Source organism: Somniosus microcephalus, chromosome 13 (genome assembly GCF_052327205.1).
Source record: "Somniosus microcephalus isolate GS21.2 chromosome 13, FLI_Smic_1.0, whole genome shotgun sequence".
Taxonomy (NCBI): Eukaryota; Metazoa; Chordata; class Chondrichthyes; order Squaliformes; family Somniosidae; genus Somniosus; species Somniosus microcephalus.
Window position 1 is genome coordinate 42,219,940 of NC_140999.1, and position 22,923 is coordinate 42,242,862.

The 22,923-nt window shown below is 45.8% G+C and overlaps 1 protein-coding gene across 1 annotated transcript in view; it reads left to right on the plus strand.

Annotated features, from left to right (window-relative positions):
* Positions 1–14,062, plus strand: part of grin3bb (glutamate receptor, ionotropic, N-methyl-D-aspartate 3Bb) — a 108,301-nt gene extending 94,239 nt beyond the window's left edge. The window contains exons 4-9 of the mRNA XM_086004820.1: positions 4,547–4,692; positions 6,646–6,761; positions 7,638–7,789; positions 8,468–8,632; positions 9,325–9,392; positions 13,114–14,062. Of these exons, the coding sequence (XP_085860946.1) occupies positions 4,547–4,692; positions 6,646–6,761; positions 7,638–7,789; positions 8,468–8,632; positions 9,325–9,392; positions 13,114–13,498 (1,032 nt within the window). The 3' untranslated portion in view covers positions 13,499–14,062. The remainder of the gene's footprint in view (positions 1–4,546; positions 4,693–6,645; positions 6,762–7,637; positions 7,790–8,467; positions 8,633–9,324; positions 9,393–13,113) is intronic.
* Positions 14,063–22,923: the final 8,861 nt, after the last annotated feature.

Here is a 22,923-nt window from a genome sequence, read left to right on the forward strand (position 1 = left end):
TATGCAACCCTTCTTCGTTAATGACATGGCAACAATATGATATTTGTTTCTGGAAAAATTCGCATTTGGGGCGATTTGCTCGTAGGCCCCGTTCTCTCAGCCTCGTGAGCACCTGCTCCAAGTTGGCAAGGTGCTCGTTGTCATTTTCTCCTGTTACAAGGATGTCGTCTAGATAGCATTGAGTCCCCGGAATCCCTTGCAGGACTTGCTCCATAGCTCTTTGCCAGATAGCCGGAGCTGATGCCACTCCGAAAACCAGTCGATTGTACTGGTACAGGCCTTTGTGTGTGTTTATCGTGAGATATTTTTTTAGAGGCCTCCTCAACCTTCAACTGTAGATATGCCTGTGCTAAGTCAATTTTGGTGAAACGTTTCCCTCCGGATAGTGAGGCGAAAATATCTTCTATCCTCAGAAGAGGATACTGTACCATGTGAAGAACCGGGTTTACAGTCACCTTGAAGTCCCCACAGATGCGAACTTTTCTCTGTTCTTCAGATTTATCATTATTCAACGTTTTCTTCATGACCGGGACGATGGGTGTTGCCCACTCGCTCCAATCTACCTTGGATAACACGCCTGCTTTTTCCAAATTCTCCAGCTCTGCCTCGACAGCTGGACGAATTGCGTATGGCACCGGCCTTGCCTTAAAAACTTGGGAATTGCCGCATCTTCCACTTTTATTGAGGCGGTGGCGCCTTTCAGGGTTCCTAATTCCTGTTGAAACACTTCTTTGGCGTTAGCCAAGATTTCTTTTAATCGTCCAGGTATGACGTCATCATCGTTTTTTTTCTTACTGGTCACCGTCAGTGCCTGAATGGAGTGCCAGTCTAAACGTATCTTTCTGATCCATTCACGTCCCAACAACGGCGGACCACCATCTTGCAGAACGTATAAATACAACTTCTGTATTTCCTTGCCGTTGTATACAACAGGCACCCTTATTTTTCCTCTGGGGTATACTTTCTGCCCCGTATATGTCTTCAAGACAATGGATGTGTCTTTCAAAGGTATATGCGGAAATAGCCGCTCGTAATCCCGTCGACTCATGACGGTCAGAGCTGATCCTGTATCTAGCTCCATTTTGACTGGGGACCCCGCTATCGTGAGGGTAACCCAAATGGTCTGGTAATCTTCTTTGGCAATTACATTATATAATTTGAGACAGCTTTTCTGGTCTTCGGAGCTACTGTCCGTCATCATTTGTACCTTTCTGTACTTTTCCTTATTGACCTTTTTACTGTCAGCGGATTTCTTTCCAGATCTGCATACACGTGCAATGTGTCCCATCTTTCCGCATTGCCTGCATGCTTTGTCCTTGAACCAGCAGTCCTTCTGGTCATGGGTGGATCTGCCGCAGCGATAACATCTCTCGAAACCCCGTGTCATTTCATGGGTGCCGAAGTCCTGTGGCTTTTGCTGTATCTCTGCAGCTCCTCTTGCTGCTGCTTCGTATGATACAGCCACACTGAAAGCCTTGTCCAGTGTCAAATCTTTCTCAGAAAGTAGTCTTTTCTGTGTTCCTTCGCTTAGGAGACCGCAGACAAATTTGTCTCGTAGAGAATCTGCCAGTCCTGCCCCGAATTGGCAGTGCTTTGACAGCTTTCGTAATTCGGTGAGGTAATCAGCGTTACTTTCACTCTTGTGCTGATTCCTCCTGAAGAATTTGAATCGTTCCGCTATCAGCAGCGGTGTTGGGTTTAAGTGTTCCTGTAAGGTATCAACAATCTCCTTAAAATTCTTGTCCATCGGTTTGGCTGGAGTGATCAAGTTTCGTAACAGCCCGTATGTCCTTGCGCCCATCAGATTTAGAAGTACCGATGCCTTTTTATCATCCGCTACTTCATTCGCCTTGCAATATACCTCCACTCTTTCCACATATGTGGTCCAATCTTCTATATCACTATCGAAAGCAGTAACATTGCCAGTCTTCGGCATTTTGAAAATCTAAAATGGCGCTTCCCGCGCTTTGCTTTCTTCCCCGCCGAGTTAAGATGGCACCTCCCGCGCTTTCCCACCGCTGCCGCTGCTGCCAACGCTGTTCTCCGCGGTTCCCGTTGCGACCTGCAGCTTTTCGCGGTATTTCTATTTTTTTTTATACATCGCTTCAGTAGTTTCTCCGTTACTTAGAGAACCGTTCCCGTCGTGGAGCGGACCCTCTGGGACTTTCCCCTCCTTCTGCTCGGTCCGAATGCCAACCTGCTTTGCAGCACTGGCCGCGCCCTGAGTGCTCCACCCTCGCTTTCTCTTTGCTTCTACTTCCCGACTCGCTGCCCAGCCCCGTTGCAGAGCCACCCGATCGAGCTTTAGCCCACCGCAGCCCAGGAAGGATCAGTGCACTACCTGCCACCAGCCCGTTTAGCTGGGGAAACCACAGACTGGAGACCAAGCCTGGCCCTTGTTTTCGAGTTTCTTCGAGTTATTTTATTTATTTTTTCTTTTCTGGCTTCGGCCTTCGTCTGAGGAATCGATCCCCTTGAGGTGCTGCCGAATTGCAGGTAAGTTCGTTTCTAACTTGTCGCCACTGTTAGATCCGTGTGTTAATGGAGACACGGAATGCAGGAGTTGATTTAACAAGTGTTTACTGAACAAAGTCTGGAGGTGAACTAACAACACAAGATGCTACACAGGCTTATATACCCGAGTGGTCAGTACTGGTACTACAGTATACAGGGGCTTCAAAAACATAGTTCCTCTTAAAGGTACATACACTACACAGGCAGCTGAAGGCACTGCCGCCAATGGTGGAGCGATGAAAATCGGGGATGCACAAGAGGCCAGAATTGGAGGAGCACAGAGATCTCGGAGGGTTGCAGGACTGGAGGAGAAACAGATACTGAGCAGTAATGGGAGAGATGGCCAAAGGCATGTCTGAAATTATAGTTTTGAGGAGGCTTTTAAAGGCAGAGCAAGAAGTAGAGAGGTAAGGTGGTTGAAGGTTTTGCCACTGATGGTGGAGTGGAAGTTGGATGGGATGCACAGGAGGCCAGAGGCACAGACTGAAGACCATGGGATGGGATGTAGGGCTGGAGAAGACTGCAGACACAGGGCACTAAAAGGCCATGGAAAGAATTGTCACTGAGGACCGGGCTTTCAAATTCAATATGCTGCGGAACAGGGAGCCAGTGGAGGTTGGGGTCTTGCACAGAGCTCCACTCTATGGCTGGTAAATTGTTAATGTTTCAGAATGCAGGTAGGAATGTCCATAGTCTTGGTGTAATTTTATTGAACTGCCTGAGGCGTCCGACTGACTGGGTGCTTTTAAAAGTGACTTTGTACCAGACCTGAGTTATACTTGCACCCAGTGCAAAGCCAGAAGGTGAGAAATCATCTGCGGCAGATGACATCACCGCGAATCAAACTGTGCAAGGGAGTCGGATGGTCTGCCTGACGCCAAGGGGGTGAATTTCCTCAGAGCTTCTCCTGCTCTGCCGCTGTAAATGGGGTTTGAGCCTATGGTATGACGGCGAAGCGGGAGAGGCCCTGAGGAAGTTCCCCCCCCCCAACCCCCCCCCCCACCCCCCCCCCCCGCCCAACCTCAGTTACATTACCATCTCCCACAGACACAAAAGTGATTGTACAACCAGCCTTGATGTATTGCCAGCAACTGTCTGTTGGAAGCCCAACACTTTGTATAACCTGAAATTTAATGAATAGGGAACAAAAAGGAAAAATAAAAACAATGGGGTAATTTTACAAATTCACATTCTGTGCCAGCAGCACAGATTTATAAATTTAGCCTTCAGATTTCTGCCCCCTTGTGCTGGACTTTTCCTGAATAAGTTTACAGCTCTGAACAATTTTGGTACATGGTGCAGGACATTAAATATCAATACCTTCCCTCTGTGTCTGTTTACTGTATGACAGTCACTCATTCAGTTTGACCAATCGTCCTCCTAATTCTCCTTTTCCTGGCTTGGTGTCCGTTTTCCTTACTTCTATCTGTGAAGGCGCTACATAAATCCAAGTTGTTGCTGAACAGCAGGGGATTTTTCCCCGGTGCCCTGGCCAATATTTATCGCTCAACCAACATCACCAAATCAGATTATCTGGTCATTATCACTTTACTACTTGTGGGAGTGCTGCGAATTGGTTGCTGTATTTCCCTACATTGCAACAGTGACTACATTTCAAAGGTACTTCATTGGCTGTAAAATTGGCTTTGGGACGGCCCAAGGTCGTGAAAGGCGCTATAGAAATGCAAGTTCTCCCTTTGTTTCGTACTCCTATGGAAACCCCAAAGCTTTACAGCCTGCAATGTGAGTTGGAAGACACTTGGAAGGGAGAGAGAGAAACAGCCAAGGTTAGGAATTCAGGGAGGTGTCTCGCTGTCCTGGCTTGGAAGCGTATATTAAAATCAGGAATGCCGCTTCCCTCCCCCACCCCCCACAAGTCAAGACAACAGAATGTCTTCCAAACAAAGCGGATAAAATCTGATAAGTCAGCAGGGGTCAGGAAAAATGGGGAGAAAATTGGCAAAGGAAAGTACACGGAGGGTCGGCGTCACTTTTCAAAGTCTAATTCAGTTTTATTATATTTGTTGTTCAGCTTCACCATCCATCGCAGGGTTTCCACTTTGGGACAGTGCGAGAGAGCAGTGCTGAAGACTACATGAAGAAGAGTTTTCCTGAGATGCACGAATACACAAGAAGGTTCAATGTTCCAACAACCCTAGATGGGGTAGCACATTTGATGTAAGCAGTCTGGCAATACAATTATGACAACAGTGTATCAATATTGGTATCACAATTGTACCCATAGTCAAGTGCAGGAGGTTCCCTGACTGTTCTATTTACCGACTGAACTCAATAACAAATGCAGCAAATTGTAAATTTACAATACTTTGGTAGGAGATAGTCCCCGGAGAGGTGATTTGGCTGAGCACATAGTTTGGTTTGCACACAGCTACGATTAGAGACATTGCGAGACAGGTGTCAACAGAATGGTATAATAGCTATAATATATTAAAAGTTCTTACATAGGTTAAGCTTTGCATTCCATTGAAAACTGCTATGTAAACATTTCCTAAGGGGATTCCAGTATAAAAATGTCCAAATTTACACATTACGTTTATTTATTACGTTTCCCTGTAACGTCAGTAGGTGGCTCTCTAATAGGATTTCCAATGTTACACCATCATTTGGTGCTTCATTTGCCTGGATTTTGCGCTCACCGTTATTATGGAGTAAATCGGACAGCAACTCTCAGAGTACGCACGTGCTCAGTTATACGCGGAAATCCGGAAGTTGCCCTGCTCCTCCACAGGCTGCGCCATAACAGTACCTCACCAAGAGACTCGGCATTGAAATCAATGTAAGGGCGTGAAGTTGCAGTACTTGCCCACTAGTAACCCACTATACAAGGCATAAAAAGTTAAGGTTGGTGCATTCAGGTGTAAGTGAATGTTTAACAGTGTGATAAGTCATAATTACTGCCAAACAACCTCTCTGGCCCTGAAAATTTAATTTTATAAGTGTGGAGTAACATTCCTTCAGAATTTAATTAGTGTTGAAGATTTTTTTTAAATTATAACTTAAAATATAGATTTTAAAAAAAACCTTTTCTGTCTTGTCTCCTTTATCTTTCTCTTGAATCCCATCTTTCTTACCCATCTTTATTTTGCTTTCTGTACATGATTTAAATCTAATTGATACTTCCTGCTTTAGACTGCATGTCTGTGAGGATTCTTCAATCTGATTGGTTGAAGTGCCACGCCGCTGCTTGACCTGCTCACAGACGCCACAGATCCCCTGTAGAGGGCGCTGCGCTGGATCAGATGCTCGATGACAGCAAGTCTCTGCTGAAAAACCTGTGAAAACTCTGTGGGCAGCTGTCAGCTTAGTGAATGGCGGGCGCCATTCCTTTGCCGCTGACCACTGGGCCAATTAGCTTTTCCCCAAAAATCACTCAAAATGCTTTCTGAAAAAAAAAAGTCTGCCATTTTTTTCACCACAGTAACTAAAATTTCTATTGTCCAAAATTTTAAAATTCCAAAATAATTTACAGATTTTATGACATAATTAAATTTATCTGCTGAATTAAAGTTTTTAATTGAAGGCCTCAGCGTCCCACAAAAGCCTAACCTTGGACTTGTTATTTTTGCCCAGAGCTTGTGACTCTGTTCACTGAATCCAGATTGGGAGCGTGTGCAATGTACCCAATTTCCCAGGGCGCATCAGTACTATTCAGTCAACTGAACAGTTAAATATTTCTCTGTAGTTTCTAGCTGTTTCTGCTCCGTTGTTTTTCAAAATTATTTGAAGAAAAACTTGAAGACAAATTTTAAAAGCTTTATTCATTTACATTTTATATTAAGTGGGTTTTTTAAAATAGAGAAGCGTATGTAAGTGAGGACCTTGGTTTAATGACTTATCCAAAGGATGGCACTTCTAACAATGCAGCACTCCCTTCACTGAAACGTCAGCCTAGATTATGTGTTCAAATCTGTAGTGGGGCTTGAACCCAGAGGTGAGAGGACTACCAACTGAGTCAAGCTGACAATTGTAGAGACTTAAGTGCTGCATCAGCTGAGATTAGATAACTCGATAGAGAACAGGGATGGAACCTGGGATCCTCCTGGTCTGTATGGCTCACTATTGAAACAAGACAGAAATCTCACTTTTAATAACTATTGTTTTGAATTTCAGGACGGATCCATCAAAACTGGATGCGTTTATCATGGACAAGGCTCTGCTGGATTACGAAGTGTCCATTGATGCTGACTGCAAGCTGATAACAGTGGGGAAGCCATTTGCAATTGAAGGTAAGAAGCCGCTGTTCTGCGATGTGTACAAGGCAGCCAATATCTCAATAACTCAAAAAAATTTAATGCTGCACTTTGTCACGCTCTGTGTTCTTGTAGAATTAGAGTCAGATGCAGGAGTCTTTCTAAACAAAATAGTATTTACATTCTTTCTCGGAGCTTCCTAGTTTTCAGCTAGGCCCTAAAAAGTACAAATCACTCCAAACCAGATTAGACATCCTCCCTCTGTCTTTACAGATACTCTGTACTCCCTCTGCTTTATTTATATTATTACAGATACACAACATAATACCTAATCTTACATATTATACAACTCTACAGTCAATCACTTAATCAATAAATATCTCTTTCCCCTTGCCAGTGTCAGCTTGACTCCGTTAGTAGCACCTGCTCCTCTGAGTCAAGCGTTCAACCCCATTCCAGAATTTCAGCACATAATCTATGCTAACACTTCAACGTAGTACTGAAGGAGTGTGGCATTGTCAGAGCTGAGACTTAAACCAAGATGATGTCTGCCTGCTCAGGTGGGCATTAAGGGTCCCCTGGCACCATTTGAAGAAGAGCAGCTAATGCTCCAGGTGCCCTGGCCAACATTCCGCCCTCAACAACTAGTTGGCTCATTAACCAGTTAAACAGATTGACTGGTTCTTCATCTCACTGCTGTTTAAAAAGCCACAGATTACCACCCTGTGGTATGGCAACCTGGCTTGCAAGTGCCCTACAACATTGAGCCAACTACTGATTTCATAAATTGGTATAGTTTGAAATCTGGGATAGGGATTCAGGTTCCTGAGAAACCTCTGCTTGTTCTAGTATCTTCTTCAGGACTCACTGCTGTTGGTGGAGATTTATATTAAAAGGCTTTTGTCTCTACAGGGTATGGAATCGGTCTGCCCCAGAACTTGGGATTAAATTCTAACATCTCCGAATTGATTAGTCGCTACAAATCTGACGGATTCATGGACATGCTGCACGACAAGTGGTATAAGGTGGTCCCATGTGGAAAACGGACCTTTGAAGTGACAGAGGTGAGAAACCCGAGGCCCATCTGTTTCTAGTCTTCTCCCATTTCATTTGACTCAAAATTATTCACAAGATGGGATCTTATTGTCAATGTATTTAGAGAAGACTGCTCATCACTAAGTAGCATCAGATTCAACATTTGCCACATTGTAGTATCCAATTTGTTTCTTAAATGATTCCACGTTTTCACCTTCACTACTCTATCCGCAATCCATTCTATGTGTTGATCACTCTCAGGTGTGGGAGATCTTGTTGACATCAGTCCTACAATTGACTGTGACTAGTTTGAGCCTGTGCCCCCTTTTCCTACTGTTACAGTTTAGTTTGGAGTAATTTTCTGGATCTACCTTTTTCCATATCTTTTTGTGTCTTGTATACCTCAGTAAGGCCACCTTTCAGTCGCCTCTGGGGTGAGCGTGTAGCTGTAATGTATCAACTGCTGATTTGCAATTAAATCAGCGGATTCAAATTCCCCATGTGATGGGGACTGACCCCATCAGCTACTGTGACTCCCAGAGTACAGGAATTGTGAATCTACCAATGAATATTACCTTGCCGCGTTTGTGTAATGCATCTCAGACTGGTACAAGTTGGAGTCTATTCCACCGTCTAACACACTGCACCACCCAGCCCCCTCCCCAGCTCTCTCTTGAGACTAAAATTTGAAATATGTTTTTTTGCAGACGTTACAAATGGGCATCAGACATTTCTCGGGGCTGTTTGTTTTACTGTGCCTGGGCTTTGCTGGATCTTTACTGACGACTGTTGGGGAGCACATCGTCTACAGGCTGGTCCTGCCGAGGATTAGGAAACGGAAAAGATTTAAGTACTGGCTCCACACAAGCCAGGTAGGACTTTCAGACAAACACCTCCAGCCCAAGGGGAGGAAAGTAACAAATAAATAAGGAAAGAGCCAATGCAGTCGGGCAATGTTGGAGCACTAGCAGATGGTGTGCACTCAACTGATCCTCACATCACTGAGTTGTGATTATAGCCACAAGGCTCTGAGCAACAGTCATTCTAGTTTGTTGTGTGCAGGCTGGAATGAGGCAGCATAAGTGAAAGGTTGGGAGCAGTTTGCCCACCTACCCTTGTCTAATTGTGTAACTGAGCCCTACAGACGATGAACATCCTAGGTCCTTGAGGATCCACAGCCTATGCTGAGCTAACTGATCCCAGCTCGGGCCATAGTATTAATCCCAGCATCCTTGGGTCAAAGGGGAGCGGAGGGGGGGAAGGGTAGGTCAGCCAGGGTCCTGCTCCCAATCACTGTCTGCCAGGAAGTGCATATATGTGGTCATTGTGTGTGGCCTGGATCAGGCTCTGCTGTAATTGCCCCGCCTCCTCTCGGGCAGGGGCACCTTGAGCAGAGGAGGGAACAAAATTTGAAAAGGAAAAAAAAGGCTATTTTAGGTTGCTCACTTTTCTTACTTAGTTTGTGATCTGTTTGTTGATCCTTTGTGTGTGAAAATACCTCTACAAGTACACTAAATGCTAATGACTTACGTGATAGGAGATCATCATCTTTTTCTTTTTGTAGAAAATCCATCGTGTTTTAAATATGAGCTTCGAAGAACAGAAAATTCAAAAAGTGAAGACAGATAAAAGGTAGGGTTTCCATATTAATATATGAGCTATTAGATACAGCTCAGCACATCTGTCCTAAAGCCAGCATTGTAGCTGCTCCAAGAACAATATGAAATATAAAGCTAATATAGATAATAAATTGAAATCAAATGCCCCTTGTCACCTGGGCAACTTATTTGATATTTCTTAAAGATAGGGTTGAAGCATGAAAGCTCCCAGATTCAGGACTCTCGGTTATGCGGAGAAATTCGGAGAATTGGACTTGTTTTTATTGGAGAAAAGACTGAAGGGGGACATGATCCAGGTCTTTAGAATGTGGCGAGGTGGAGGTGCTGTCAATGTCAGCAGCTGTTTGATTTGCACTGTGAGCACAGAACTAGGAACATAGGAACAGGAGGAGACCATTCAGCTCCTCGAGCCTGTTCGGCCATTCAATGAGATCTTGGCTGATCTGTATCCGAACTCCAACTACCCGCTTTGGCTCCATATCCCTTAATACCCTTGGCTAGCACAAATCTATCGATCGCAGGTTTCAAATTATTAATTGAGCTAACATCTACTGCTTTTTGCGTGAAGAAGCGCTTCCTCACTTCTCTCCTGAATGGCCTGGCTCTGATTTTAACGTTATGTCCCATTGTCCTAGACTCAACCATCAGAGGAAAAAGTTTCTTTCCATCTACCCTATCAATTCCTTTCAAAATTCTAAACACCTCAATTAAATCACCCCTATGTTCCAGGGAATACAAGCCTAGTTTATGTAATCTCGCCTCATAACTTAACCCTTGGAGCCCTGGTAACATTTTGGTGAATCAGCACTGCACTCCTTCCAAGACCAATATATCCTTTCTAAGGTGCGGTGCCCAGAACTGTACACAGTGCTCCAGATGTAGTCTAACCAGGGCTTTGTACTAGAGGAGATGGGGCTAGATTAACAAACAATTCTAGGAGTTAGAAGAAACTTTATTTCCAGAGTAGTGGGTGTGACTTAGACTCCCAGCAACAGCAACTGAGGCTGGAATTTCCCAGGGGTCAGTGGGTGCGATCGGTGGCGGGTCAGGTGGGAAAGTGGGTTTTTTTCACAGCGGGTCGGGACCCCACTGTGAACCCGCCGCCACACACCTTTCCCAATGTTGGGTCTGTCAGCATTGAGCAGACCCGACACGCAGCGGTGGGGGACCCAATTAAGCTCATTATGACCTTGTTTAGACACCATTAAGAATACATTTTAGCTTACCTTTTGACTTTACGTGCTCGCCCGCAGGGTCCTGACTGCTCGGAGATCACATCTATTAAGCTGAGGCAGGAGATGAATGGCCATTGAATCAGCTGATTCCTTGACAGCTTGAAATGTGCTATAAAAGCTCCCACCTCGCAGCTCTTCACTTTCTACGCTCAGAAGCTGTTGCTTACTGCATTTGAAACACAGATCGAACTTTATGCAGGTTGCTAGTGTTTGGAGTAAACTCTCTATCCAGTGTCACCTCATTGGAACAACCTCTCTCAAAATTAACAGAATGCTTCTGTTATCTCAACTTCACTTGCCATCTATTCCATCAACATGGGTGCCATTTATACTCTCTCATCTTGGTCCTCAGAATCCCACCATAATCAGCCCCAACACCAGCAGCACCAGGCACGCCAACAGCACCAACAACAACACCAACCTTCTCTGCAATCAGCTGATGCTGCATAAAACAGAGGGCATCAGCACCCGACCACATTGCTGCCTGGGAGACCAGGGATGGCCTCACCATGGCCAGATTTACTTCACTTGACACTGTACACCCTGGCTGCCACATGCTGCGCCAGGTTGGCACCACCCTACACCAACACCATAAAGCATCCCTACAATGCCCAAGCCATTCCTTTCACACTCATGACTATTGCGGGGGGTACCGTTATGTCTCACCATTCACTGCAACTCACTAAGCCACTTCCAAAGGTGCACACAAATCTATCCAAGAATGTAAAGTGTTCAAAATAAAGGTTTCCATGTTTGACACCACATTACCAGAAACTTTACATGAACATTGCATAAAACACCCAAGTGCCTATCCTTGTTTGTTGTTAGTTGGTATGATTGCACTAGGATGAGGGTGAGTGTGAGGGGTGGCTAGTGAGATGGGGATGTGATAATATAGATAGAGAGGGATGGGTGGAGGTACAAGGTAAGTTGGTGTAAGGATGTGCAGGGGTAGGGTAGGGAAGGCAGAGTGATGGGGATGTGATGAGAGGCACAGCAGGATGAGGTTGAGTGTGGCTTTGTACTCGCGTTTCCTGATCTACTGAGATAATTGAAACGTTTGCGCCACTACACCCAGGTCCTCCTGATCACATCCCTGCTTGTGACCTCCTCTGCAATGTGCAACCAGGCTGTATTGATCTCCTGGGGAGGTCTTTTCCGCCCATGGGAAGGGAAGAGGACCTTCCTGCATGCTGTGACTCCCTCCATAAGCTTACGGAGGGAGTCATGGGAGAGCCTGGGTGCAGCCCTGTGCCTTTGTGCAGTCACTGTCAGTCTTTGCAGCACCTCAATGCTGTAGAACACTGACAGCACAACTGTCAAAATAAAGTTGGCCATGGTCCCTTTAAGGAAACCAGCTGATGACGCACCATCAAATGACGTCACCAGACCCGCTTCCTCTAATTGGGCTGGGAAACGCGCTGGGTGGGGCTTAACAAGCCCAATCAGGGGAAAGTCATTCTACACAATGGGATGGAGATAGCAGCGGGGTCGGGATCCGCCACTGACATCGCCCGCCCCAAACCCACCGAAGACAGCAAAATCCCGGCCTGAGTTTGTAACAATTCGCACCTCCAGAAAGGAATTTGGATAAACATCTGATGAGCAACAAGAGACTGGAGGATACAGGGATAGATCAAATAGTCCATGGGACATCACTGGAGATGGGGGGAGGATGCAGTGTTGTCTCTGGAGGGCAGAGTCCAGAGTTGAATAGTGGGGATGTGCCGATGGAGTTTTGCTTGACAACTTTTGGGTATCGGGGAGAATTTCTATTGACTTTTTCCTCAAGAGATTAAATGAATGCTTGAACAGTATAAAACACTAGTTAGGCCGCAGCTAGAATACTGCATGCAGTTCTGGTCACCACATTACAGGAAGGATGTGATTGCATTAGAAGATTGGCTAGGCTGGGGTTGTTTTCTTTGGAACAGAGGAGGCTGAGGGGTGACCTAATCGAGGTGTATAAAATTATGAGGGGCCTAGATAGAGTTGATAGGAAGGATCTATTTCCCTTAGCAGAAGGATCAATAACCAGGGGGCATAGATTTAAAGTAATTGGTCGGAGGTTTAGAGGGGATTTGAGGAGAATTTTTTTCACCCAGAGGTGATGGGGGTCTGGAACTCACTGACTGAAAGGGTGGTAGAGGCAGAAACCCTCATCACATTTAAAAAGTACTTGGATATGCACTTGATGTGCCGTAACCTACAAGTCTACAGACCAAGTGCTGGAAAGTGGGATTAGGGTGGATAGCTCTTTTTCACCCGGCGTGGACATGATGGGCCGAATGGCCTTCTTCTGTGCCGTAAATCTCTATGATTCTATGAATGGGGTAGAGGCCAAAATACTGTTGACTGTACACAGTCTGTACATTTTCCCTTTCAGTGGTCTCTGATGTTCTGGATAATATAAAGATACCACAGCAATAAGTTCTCCTTTAACAAAGGTTGTGAGCTATATGGGGGAGGTGCAGTAACGAGCTTTTTTTTGTTTCACAGATGCAACCTGCAGAAGATCCAGAAGGTGCCGCACACCACAGTACGAGTGACTGCTCAGACGAGGCGGAGCAATCAAAGACGGACACTGGTCAAGGACCACAAGAAAAGTCAGGCTGAGACGGAAAGCTGCGCGCAGGACCGTTATGTGGTCAAATCGGAAAAGGAGTCGCCCGGTGCGATCTGTGAGAACGGGGTGATCGGGCACCGGCAGCAGGGCGAGCGGAATGCCCACGATAATGAATTAAAAGACCTGGAGCAAAGGATACAGACAATCAGGGAGCAGCTGCGAGTTGCCATGAACAAGCGGGACGAATTGGCCGCTTGCATCGACAGTCACCAGACTCCGACAAACACTGGTGGTAAAGAAAACAATGACAAGAGGTGATGGTGGCCGCGAGTTTACACAAAGCGGACCTTTGGACCCAGGGGAGGAAAAAACAAACAAACTGGCTGCAACTCCTAAGAGATCTTCACCTGACCATTTGGAACCCCATAAAAGCACATTTCAAAGCACTTTTTTGCCGCATGAGCATCACTTTCAAAATATTGTCGATTTAAATGAAAGTCAACGCTGATGGATGCAGTTTTTTTTTACTTATCACAGGGAATTCAGGTGCTTTCACTAAACCTGAGACACAGACAGTTCCTGGAAAATTTAATAATTAAAAAAAAACTTCAGTCAGTGTATTTAAAATCGGCATAATAATTGTAGTTGAATCTGAGGAAATCTACTTCACCAGCATCAGATTTGGAGGCGGGGTGGGTGGGGGGGTGGATAGAAAGATTATTTTGGAATTGCAATATATAAAAAGCATTGATTTGCTGCTAGCCTCAGATAATCGCCGTTGCTAATTATGATGTTTCAGGCAATCAATATATTTTTCTTTGCTGTCAAAAAGTTGAAGTGTTTGGTTGCAATGGACATTAAAAACATCACCTTGGTCATGAAGCGCTGCAATATTAGCAGGACTATTGTGTAGAAAGCAAGACTCGCTGCACTGTTAACTGCTCTAACTTATTCTTTCACAGGCACTCGAAACTAGAACTCCTCACCGCCTTCCTTCTACGATCTACAGCATTTGCAAACTTGGTGTCACCAATCATTAATTGCTGATATCCTTCATCACCTCTCCTCTTCTAAAACTAGTCCTTCACCTGGGTTTCCCAATTTTAAAAAAACCCAGAAGAGTCATGTGTGTAAAGATGTCCCCACTTGGATATCTGCTGGCAACGTCCTTCAGGATTCCACTAGCAGCTACCCCAGAGATCCAAAAGAAAGACTTGCATTTATCTAGTGCCATTCGCACCCTCAGGACATCCCAAACTGCTTCATAGTCAAGTAATTACTTTTTGAAGTGTAGTTACAGTTGTTTTGTAGGCAAATGAGGCAGCCATTTTATGCACAACAAGATTCCACTAACTACTTCTTCTTAGGCAGTCCCTCGGAACCGAGGATGACTTGCTTCCACATTAAAAATGAGTCCGCAGGTGACTGATGAGTCCAATGCGGGACCTACAGTCTCTGTCACAGGTGGGGCAGACGGTGGTTGAAGGGGCGGGTGGGTGGGGTGCTTGGGTTGACGTGTGCTCCTTGCGCTGCCTGCGCTTGGTTTCCGCTTGCTCTCGGCGAAGAGACTGGAGGTGTTCAGCACCTTCCCGGATGCTTCTCCTCCACTTTGTGCGGTCTTGGGCCAGGGATTCCCAGGTGACGGTGGGGATGTTACACTTTTTCAAGGAGGCTTTGAGGGTGTCCTTGAAGCGTTTCCTCTGCCCACCTGGGGCTCTCTTGCCGTGCCGGAGCTCCGAGAAGAGAGCTTGTTTTGGGAGTCTCGTATCGGGCATGCGGACAATGTGACCCGTCCATCGGAGCTGATTGAGCGTGGTCAGAGCTTTGATGCTGGGGATGTTGGCCTGAGCAAGAACACTGACGTTGGTGCACCTATCCTGCCAATGGATTTGCAGGATCTTGCGGAGGCAGCGTTGGTGGTACCTCTCCAGTGCTTTGAGGTGCCTGCTGTACATGGTCCATGTCTCTGAGGCATACAGGAGGGCAGTTATCACTAGTGCTCTGTAGACCATGAGCTTAGTGCCGGGTTTGAGGTCCTGGTCTTCAAACACTCTCTTCCTCAGGTGACTGAAGGCTGCACTGGCACACTGAAGGCGGTGTTGGGCTTCGTCGTTGACAGTAGGCTCCCGAGGTATGGAAAGTGGTCCACGTTGTCCAAGGCCTTGTCATGGATTTTGATAATTGGGGGGCAGCACTGTGTGGCGGGGGCAGGTTGGTAGAGGACCTTTGTCTTACGGATGTTTAGTGTAAGGTCTATGCTCTCGTATGCTTTGGTGAAGGTGTTTACAATGGTTTGGAGTTCGACCTCCGACTGAGCGCAGATGCAAGCATCGTCTGCATACTGTAATTCAATGACAGAGGATGGAACGACCTTGGATCTGGACTGGAGGCGACGGAGGTTGAACAGTTTCCCGTTTGTCCTGTAAATTAGCTCCACTGCAGTGGGGAGCTTACTGAGGGTGAGATGGAGCATTGCAGCAAGGAAGATTGAACAGCAATGCAATGAATGACCAGTTAATCTGTTTTGCTGGTGTTGGTTGAAGGGTAAATGTTGGCCAAAACACTGGGAGAAGTCATTGCTCTTTGAAAAAAGTGCCTTGGGATCTTTTACGTCCTTTGAAAGATGGAACCTCTAACAATGCAGCACTTCAATATCAGCCCAGATTAGGCGCTCTCTTCCTGTAGTGAAACTTGAACCCATGACCTTTTGACTCAGCCAAGCTGAAAAATATGGATAAATTCAGTGTCCTATCCTCCCAGCAGGGGAGCTATGCTCAAAGGAGGCTTGAGTCCTGGGAGCATCCCTTTGTGTGCGGATTGGTGAATTCTCACCTTATTGTCAATAGTAGCCAGTTATAATTAGTTTGTGCGTTCGCAGCATGTACTCACGTCTCTCCACGAGTAGTATTCCGATTAGGTGTTGAGTGGATTTAATTGTTAAAACCGAGATCATTTGCCTTTACTGAAGTCAGTGGGCTTACCATCATTGCACGCAGAAATTCATAGAAGAATAGAATCGTTACAGCACAGTAGGAGGCCATTCGGCCCATCGAGCCCATGCCAGCTCTCTGCAAGAGCACTTCAGCTAGTCCCACTCCCCCGCCCTTTCCCCGTAGTCCTGCAATTTTTTTTCATTCAGGTACTTATCCAATTCCCTTTTGAAAGCTACTATTGAATCTGCCTTCACTGCCCTTCCAGATCATAACCACTCGCTGCATAAAAAGTTTTTCCTCATGTCGCCTTTTAATCTTCTGCCAATCACCTTATATCTGTGTCCTCTGGTTCTTGACCCTTCCGCCAGTGGGAACAGTTTCTCTCTAACTACTTGGTCTAGACCCCTCATGATTTTGAACACTTCTATCAAATCTCCTCTCAACCTTCTCTGCTCTAAGGAGAACAACCCCAGCTTCTCCAGTCTATCCACGTAACTGTAATTCCTCATCCCTGAAACCATTCTTGTAAATCTTTTCTGCACCCTCTCTATGGCCTTCACATCCTTCCTAAAGTGCAGAATTGGACACAATACTCCAGTTGAGGCCGAACCAGTATTTAATAAAGGTTCATCATAACTTCCTTGCTTTTGTACTCTCTGCCTCTATTTATAAAGCCCAGGATCCTGTATGCTTTTTTAACTACTTTCTCAACCTACCCTGTCACCTTCAACGATTTGTGCACATATACTCCCAGGTCTCTCTCTTCATGCACCCTCTTTAGAATTATACCCTTTAGTTTATATTGCCTCTCCTCGTTCTTTCTGCATTAAATTTCATCTGCCATGTGTCCACCCATTCCACCAGCTTGTCTATGTTCTCTTGAAGTCTATCTCTATCCTCCTCACTGTTCACTATACAATTCTTGTGCATTGTCCACCTTGAAAACATCCAATTATTTTACTCCTGTGACAAATTGTGACTTTCTTCCTCCAGAAATAATCATCCATTACTAATAAATTGCAATTACACAAAAGCACCATTTAACCATACAAATCATTGTTTAATTATAGTCAGAGACCAACAACAATTCAGAGGAATTGATAATCTACTCAACAATGGGATCAATGTGCAGTCGCAATGTAATTTATGTCCTTTGGCACCTTTATTAATATTGCATGTAAATTTAATCTTTGAAGTGCATTGTTTCGCATTACATGTTAAAGCTTAAAGCTGACATTATGGACCCAGTGTCCACTGAATTACTTTTGAGTAATGCATCAGAAATGTGGTTCAGTCTTATTGAGGGAGGATGTGTCATGTGTGAAGAAAATAAGCTGCGCCATTTTAGCAGCTATTCTTTTTTAACCAGCCCTGTATCAAAGCATATTTATATTACTAGAATGCATGAAATGCAGGCTCATCACATCGACTTCTGTTAGGCAATGTGGTTGAAAATGGTTCTTATTCCATATCCTACCTCTGCCAGGCAAACATCCAGAAGGTAATTTCCTACCACACTGCACCAGATATGGGCATGTCCCCTTTTATAGCTCTCTGGGGACACAGGGGGTTGGCGTAATATAGTATTAGACATAGGTTTGTGCTTGTGATTTCATCAAAGCATATGAGAAGTTGAGGCCAGGCTCAGGAAGGTATTGGAGAGGGAAGACATCCAAGTTCCAAATCCTAGTGGCTGGGTACTATGGTGTTACTACACAAAAAGAGTAAGAAAAGACTATCAACATAGAATTGCATAGAAACTACAGCACAGAAACAGACCACTTGGCCCAACTGGTGTTTACGCTCCACACAAGCCTCCTCCCACTCTAATTACCTCTTCCTCTCTATTCCCTTCTCCCTCACGTATGCACTAAGCCTCCTCTTAAATGCACCAATGCTCTCTGCTTCGACCACTCCATGTGGCAGCGAGTTCCACATTCTCACCACTCTCCTAAATTCCTTATTTGATCTGTTAGTGGCTATCTTATATTTGTATTTACAGAAAATGCTGGAAATACTCAGCAGGTCATGTAGTGTATGTACTTTGCAGAAGGAACTATATTCTGCAGCCCATGTATACTGCAGTACCAGTAGTGACCACCCCTGTATATAAGCCGGTGCAGTAACTTTGCATAGTAGTTCCAGTTTTGTCTCCACTCAGTAAACACCTGTTGTAACCAGCTCCTGCAGTCCGTGTCTCAATTACACACGGACATAATACTGGCGATGAGCAGATCCGAACTTACCTACAGTCTGCACCACCTCATGGGGATCCATCCCTGAAGCGAAGTTGTCAGAGGTCGAGGCCAGAAGGAAGAAGGAAGGAAGAAGGAACGAAAAAAAAAAAAAAACCGGAAGAAACGAGCGTCGACTGTGGGCAACCACCTCTGATTCATTGGATTTGAAGATTGCAGGAGAGGCTGTCGAGAGCGGGGCTTGGTTATCCTGTCTATGGTGTTCCAGCTAATCGGGCTGGTGGCAGGTAGTACACTGATCCTTCCTGGGCTGCGGTGGGCTAGAGCTCGATCGGATGGCTTTTCAATGGGGCCGAGCAGCGTTGTCGGGAAGAGGAGAGAGAGAGAGAGGGTGGAGCACACAGGGTGCGGCCGGTGCTACGAAGCCGGGCAGCGTACAGACCCGAGAAGAGGGAGGAAAGTGTCCCGTAGGGTTTGCTCTGACGACGGGAAAATAAAAGAAATTAGAAGCGCAGAAAGCCGCGAGGAGCTGCAGTTTGCCACGGGGACCGCGGAGAGCGTTGTTAGCAGCAACGCGGGGGGGGGGAAGTGCGCGAAGACCATAGGGTGTCGCCATCAAGGCATAAAAACGCCAGCAACAGCGCTAGCAGCAGCGGAGAAGACAGAAAGCGCGGGAGGCGCCATCTTAGATTTCCAAGATGCCGAAGACTGGCAATATCACTGCCTTCGATAATGCAATAGAAGACTGGACCATGTATGTGGAAAGAGTCGAAGTATATTGCAAGGCAAACGAAGTAGCCGATGAGAAAAAGGCATCGGTACTACTAAACTTAATGGGCGCAAGAACGTACGGCCTATTGCGGAACCTGATCACTCCAGCCAAACCGATGGCGAAGAGTTTTAACGAAATTGTTGATATCCTACAGGAACACCTAAATCCTACACCGCTGCTGATAGCAGAAAGATTTAAATTCCACAGGAGAAATCAGCATAAAGATGAGAGCAATGCTGATTACCTTACGGAACTACGCAAGCTATCAAAGCACTGCCAGTTCGGAGCAGGACTGACAGATACTCTACGGGACAAATTTGTCTGTGGACTCCTGAGTGAAGGAACCCAGAAGAGGTTACTCTCAGAGAAAGAGCTGACGCTGGATAAGGCTTTCAGCTTGGCAGTATCGTACGAAGCAGCAGCAAGGGGAGCTGCAGAAATACAGCAAAAGCCACAGGAATACGGCACCCATGAAATGACACGGGGATTTGAAAAATGTTATCGCTGCGGCAGAACAACCCATGACCAGAAGGACTGCTGGTCCAAGGACAAAATATGCAGACAATGCGGAAAGATGGGACACATTGCACGAGTTTGCAGGTCTGGAAAGAAGACTAACGACAACAAAAAGGCTACTAAGGAACAGTACAGGAAAGTACAAAAGATGACGGACAGTAGTTCCGAAGACCAGAAGAGCGATAGTGAATCCGGGAACAAGAGACTAAGCTGTCTCAAACTTCACAACGTAATCGCGAAAGAGGATCACCGAACCATTTGGGTCACCCTCATGATAGCAGGGTCCCAAGTCAAAATGGAATTGGATACAGGATCAGCCCTGACCATCATGAATCGCCGAGACTATGAGCGGCTATTCTCACACATACCCTTGAAAGAGACATCCATTGTCTTGAAGACGTATACGGGGCAGAAAGTATACCCCAGAGGGAAAATAAGGGTGCCTGTCGAATACAATGGCAAGAAAATACGGAAATTGTATCTGTACATACTGCAAGATGGTGGACCACCGTTATTGGGACATGAATGGATCAGAAAGATAAGTTTAGACTGGCACTCCATTCAGGCACTGACTGTGGCTGGTAAAAAGGATGACGACGTCACACCTGGACGATTGTCAAAAATCTTAGCTAACACTAAAGAGGTATTTCATCAAGAACTGGGAACTCTTAAAGGCATAACCGCCTCGATAAAAATAGAAGAGAATGCAATCCCCAAGTTTTTCAAAGCAAGACCAGTACTGTATGCAATTCGCCCAGCTGTCGAGGCAGAGCTGGAGAATCTGGAGAATGCAGGCGTGTTATCTAAGGTAGACTGGAGCGAGTGGGCGACACCCATCGTTCCTGTCATAAAAAAACGTTAAACAATAAGTCTGAGGAGCCAAGGAAGGTTCGCATCTGTGGGGACTTCAAGGTGACGGTGAACCCAGTCCTTCACACAGTACAGTATCCTCTTCCGAGGATAGAAGATATCTTCGCCTCACTAACTGGAGGGAAGCGTTTTACAAAAATTGACCTAGCACAAGCATATTTGCAGATGGAGGTTGAAGAATCCTCTAGGAAGTATCTCACGATAAACACTCACAAAGGTCTTTACCAGTATAATCGACTGGTATTCGAAGTAGCATCAGCTCCGGCGATATGGCAAAGAGCGATGAAACAAGTCCTGCAAGGGATTCCGGGGACCCAGTGTTACTTGGACGACATCCTAGTGACAGGTGAAAATGACAGTGAACACCTTGCCAACCTAGAGCAGGTGCTCACTAGACTAAGAGAACACGGGCTACGAGCCAATCGCCCAAGTGCGAGTTTTTTAAGAAACAGATATCGTATTGTGGCCACGTGATTGATGAAGAGGGGTTACATAAGTCCCCTGACAAAATTGAAGCAGTAGTTAAGGCTCCAGCGCCTGAAAATGTGTCGCAACGGAGGTCATTCCTAGGGTTGGTGAATTACTACCATAAGTTTTTGCCGAATTTGTCCACAATTCTGCACCCACTGAACGCCCTACTACAAACTGGAGTAGCTTGGAAATGGAGCGATGAATGTAAGCGGGCCTTTCAGAAGAGTAAAGACCTAATCACTTCAAGAGAAGTATTGGCTCACTACAACCCATCACTACCGATAAGACTGGCGTGTGATGCGTCTCCCTACGGCATTGGAGCGGTACTGTCACATAAACTCCTTGATTGTTCAGAGAGGCCGATAGCTTTTGCATCACGCTCGTTAACCTCAGCCGAGCGTAACTATGCCCAGATTGACAGAGAGGCCCTCAGCTTGGTGTGGGGGGTGAAGAAGTTCAATCACTACCTGCACGGTCAGAAATTTACTCTACTAACTGATCATCAACCTTGTCTCCATTTTCAACCCTCAGAAGGGCGGCCCGATAATGACAGCACAACGGCTACAGAGGTGATCCCTTTTCCTAGGGGCACACCAATATGACATCGAGTACAAAGGAACTAAACAGCATGGGAATGCTGATGGATTGCCGCGCCTACCGTTGCCGACGGTGGAAGAAGCACCTGCAGTGGATCCTGTGGAGATATTCCACTCGACCATAGTCGAATGTCTACCTGTGATGAATGCAAACACAGAAAAGGAAACACGAAATGACCCGACACTCTCCTGGGTCTATGATTTAACGGTGAAGGGATGGCCAGCACATGGCGAACCACTGTTGCCAGCATTCTCGCCGAGAAGAGAACAGCTGTCAGTGTGCAGAGGAACCTTGATGTGTGGATCCAGAGTAGTAATTCCAACCAAATTGAAGGATAGAGTGCTCAATGAGCTTCATGAGGGTCATCTGGGAGGGGTAAAAATGAAGAACTTAGCCAGAGCGTTTGTGTAGCGGTCGGGAATCGATAGAGAAATCGAAGAGATAACCAAGAGCTGTATAGGATGCCAGAAGGTCCAAAACGCCCCACCACAAGCCCCTCTACATCCATGGGAGTGGCCCTCATCTCCATGGCAAAGGGTGCACATTGATTTTGCTGGCCCATTTATGGACTCGATGTTTTTAATTGCGGTGGATGCACATTCAAAGTGGCCAGAGGTAATAAAAATGTCCTCAACCACCACAGAAAAAACTATCACAGTCTTACGAACCATATTCGCCAGGAATGGGCTGCCTGAACAGATTTGCTCCGACAATGGACCACAGTTTGTGTCTGAAGAGTTCTGGAGGTTCTTAAAGAACAATGGTGTTAAGCATTACACATCCGCCTCATATCATCCAGCCACCAATGGATTGGCTGAGAGGTTCGTTCAAACATTCAAGAAGGCTATCAAGGCAATGTGTAATGAAGACATACCCCTACAACACAAGGTGGATAACTTCTTGTTTGCCTACCGGAATGCGACACATGCGGTTACCAACCAAACTCCAGCCATGATGTTCTTCAATTGAAGACTACGATGCCCCTTGGATTTGGTTAAGCCAAACATCAGAAGAGATGTGGAGAACAGGCAGTTTCAGAATATGAATGAAAGGCCGACCAGGAGTTTTAAGATAGGTCAACCAGTTTTGGCCCAGGACTACCGCACAGAGAAATGGCAGCCAGGAATGATCTGCACATGGCAAGGACCCCTAATGTATACCGTGGATGTTGGAGAGAGCATTGTAAAACGCCATGCTGACCAGATTCTAGAGTCACTGGAAAACGTCAATTCCACATTGATACACCTGGTGATGAAACCGAAGTACCAATTGCATCTACCTCAGAATCGGTGATATTGGAAGCAGACGAACCAAACAACGACGTTGATCCCGAATCAACTTTGCCAGAAGAACCTGATACCCCAAAGAGGCGTTATCCAGACAGAATCA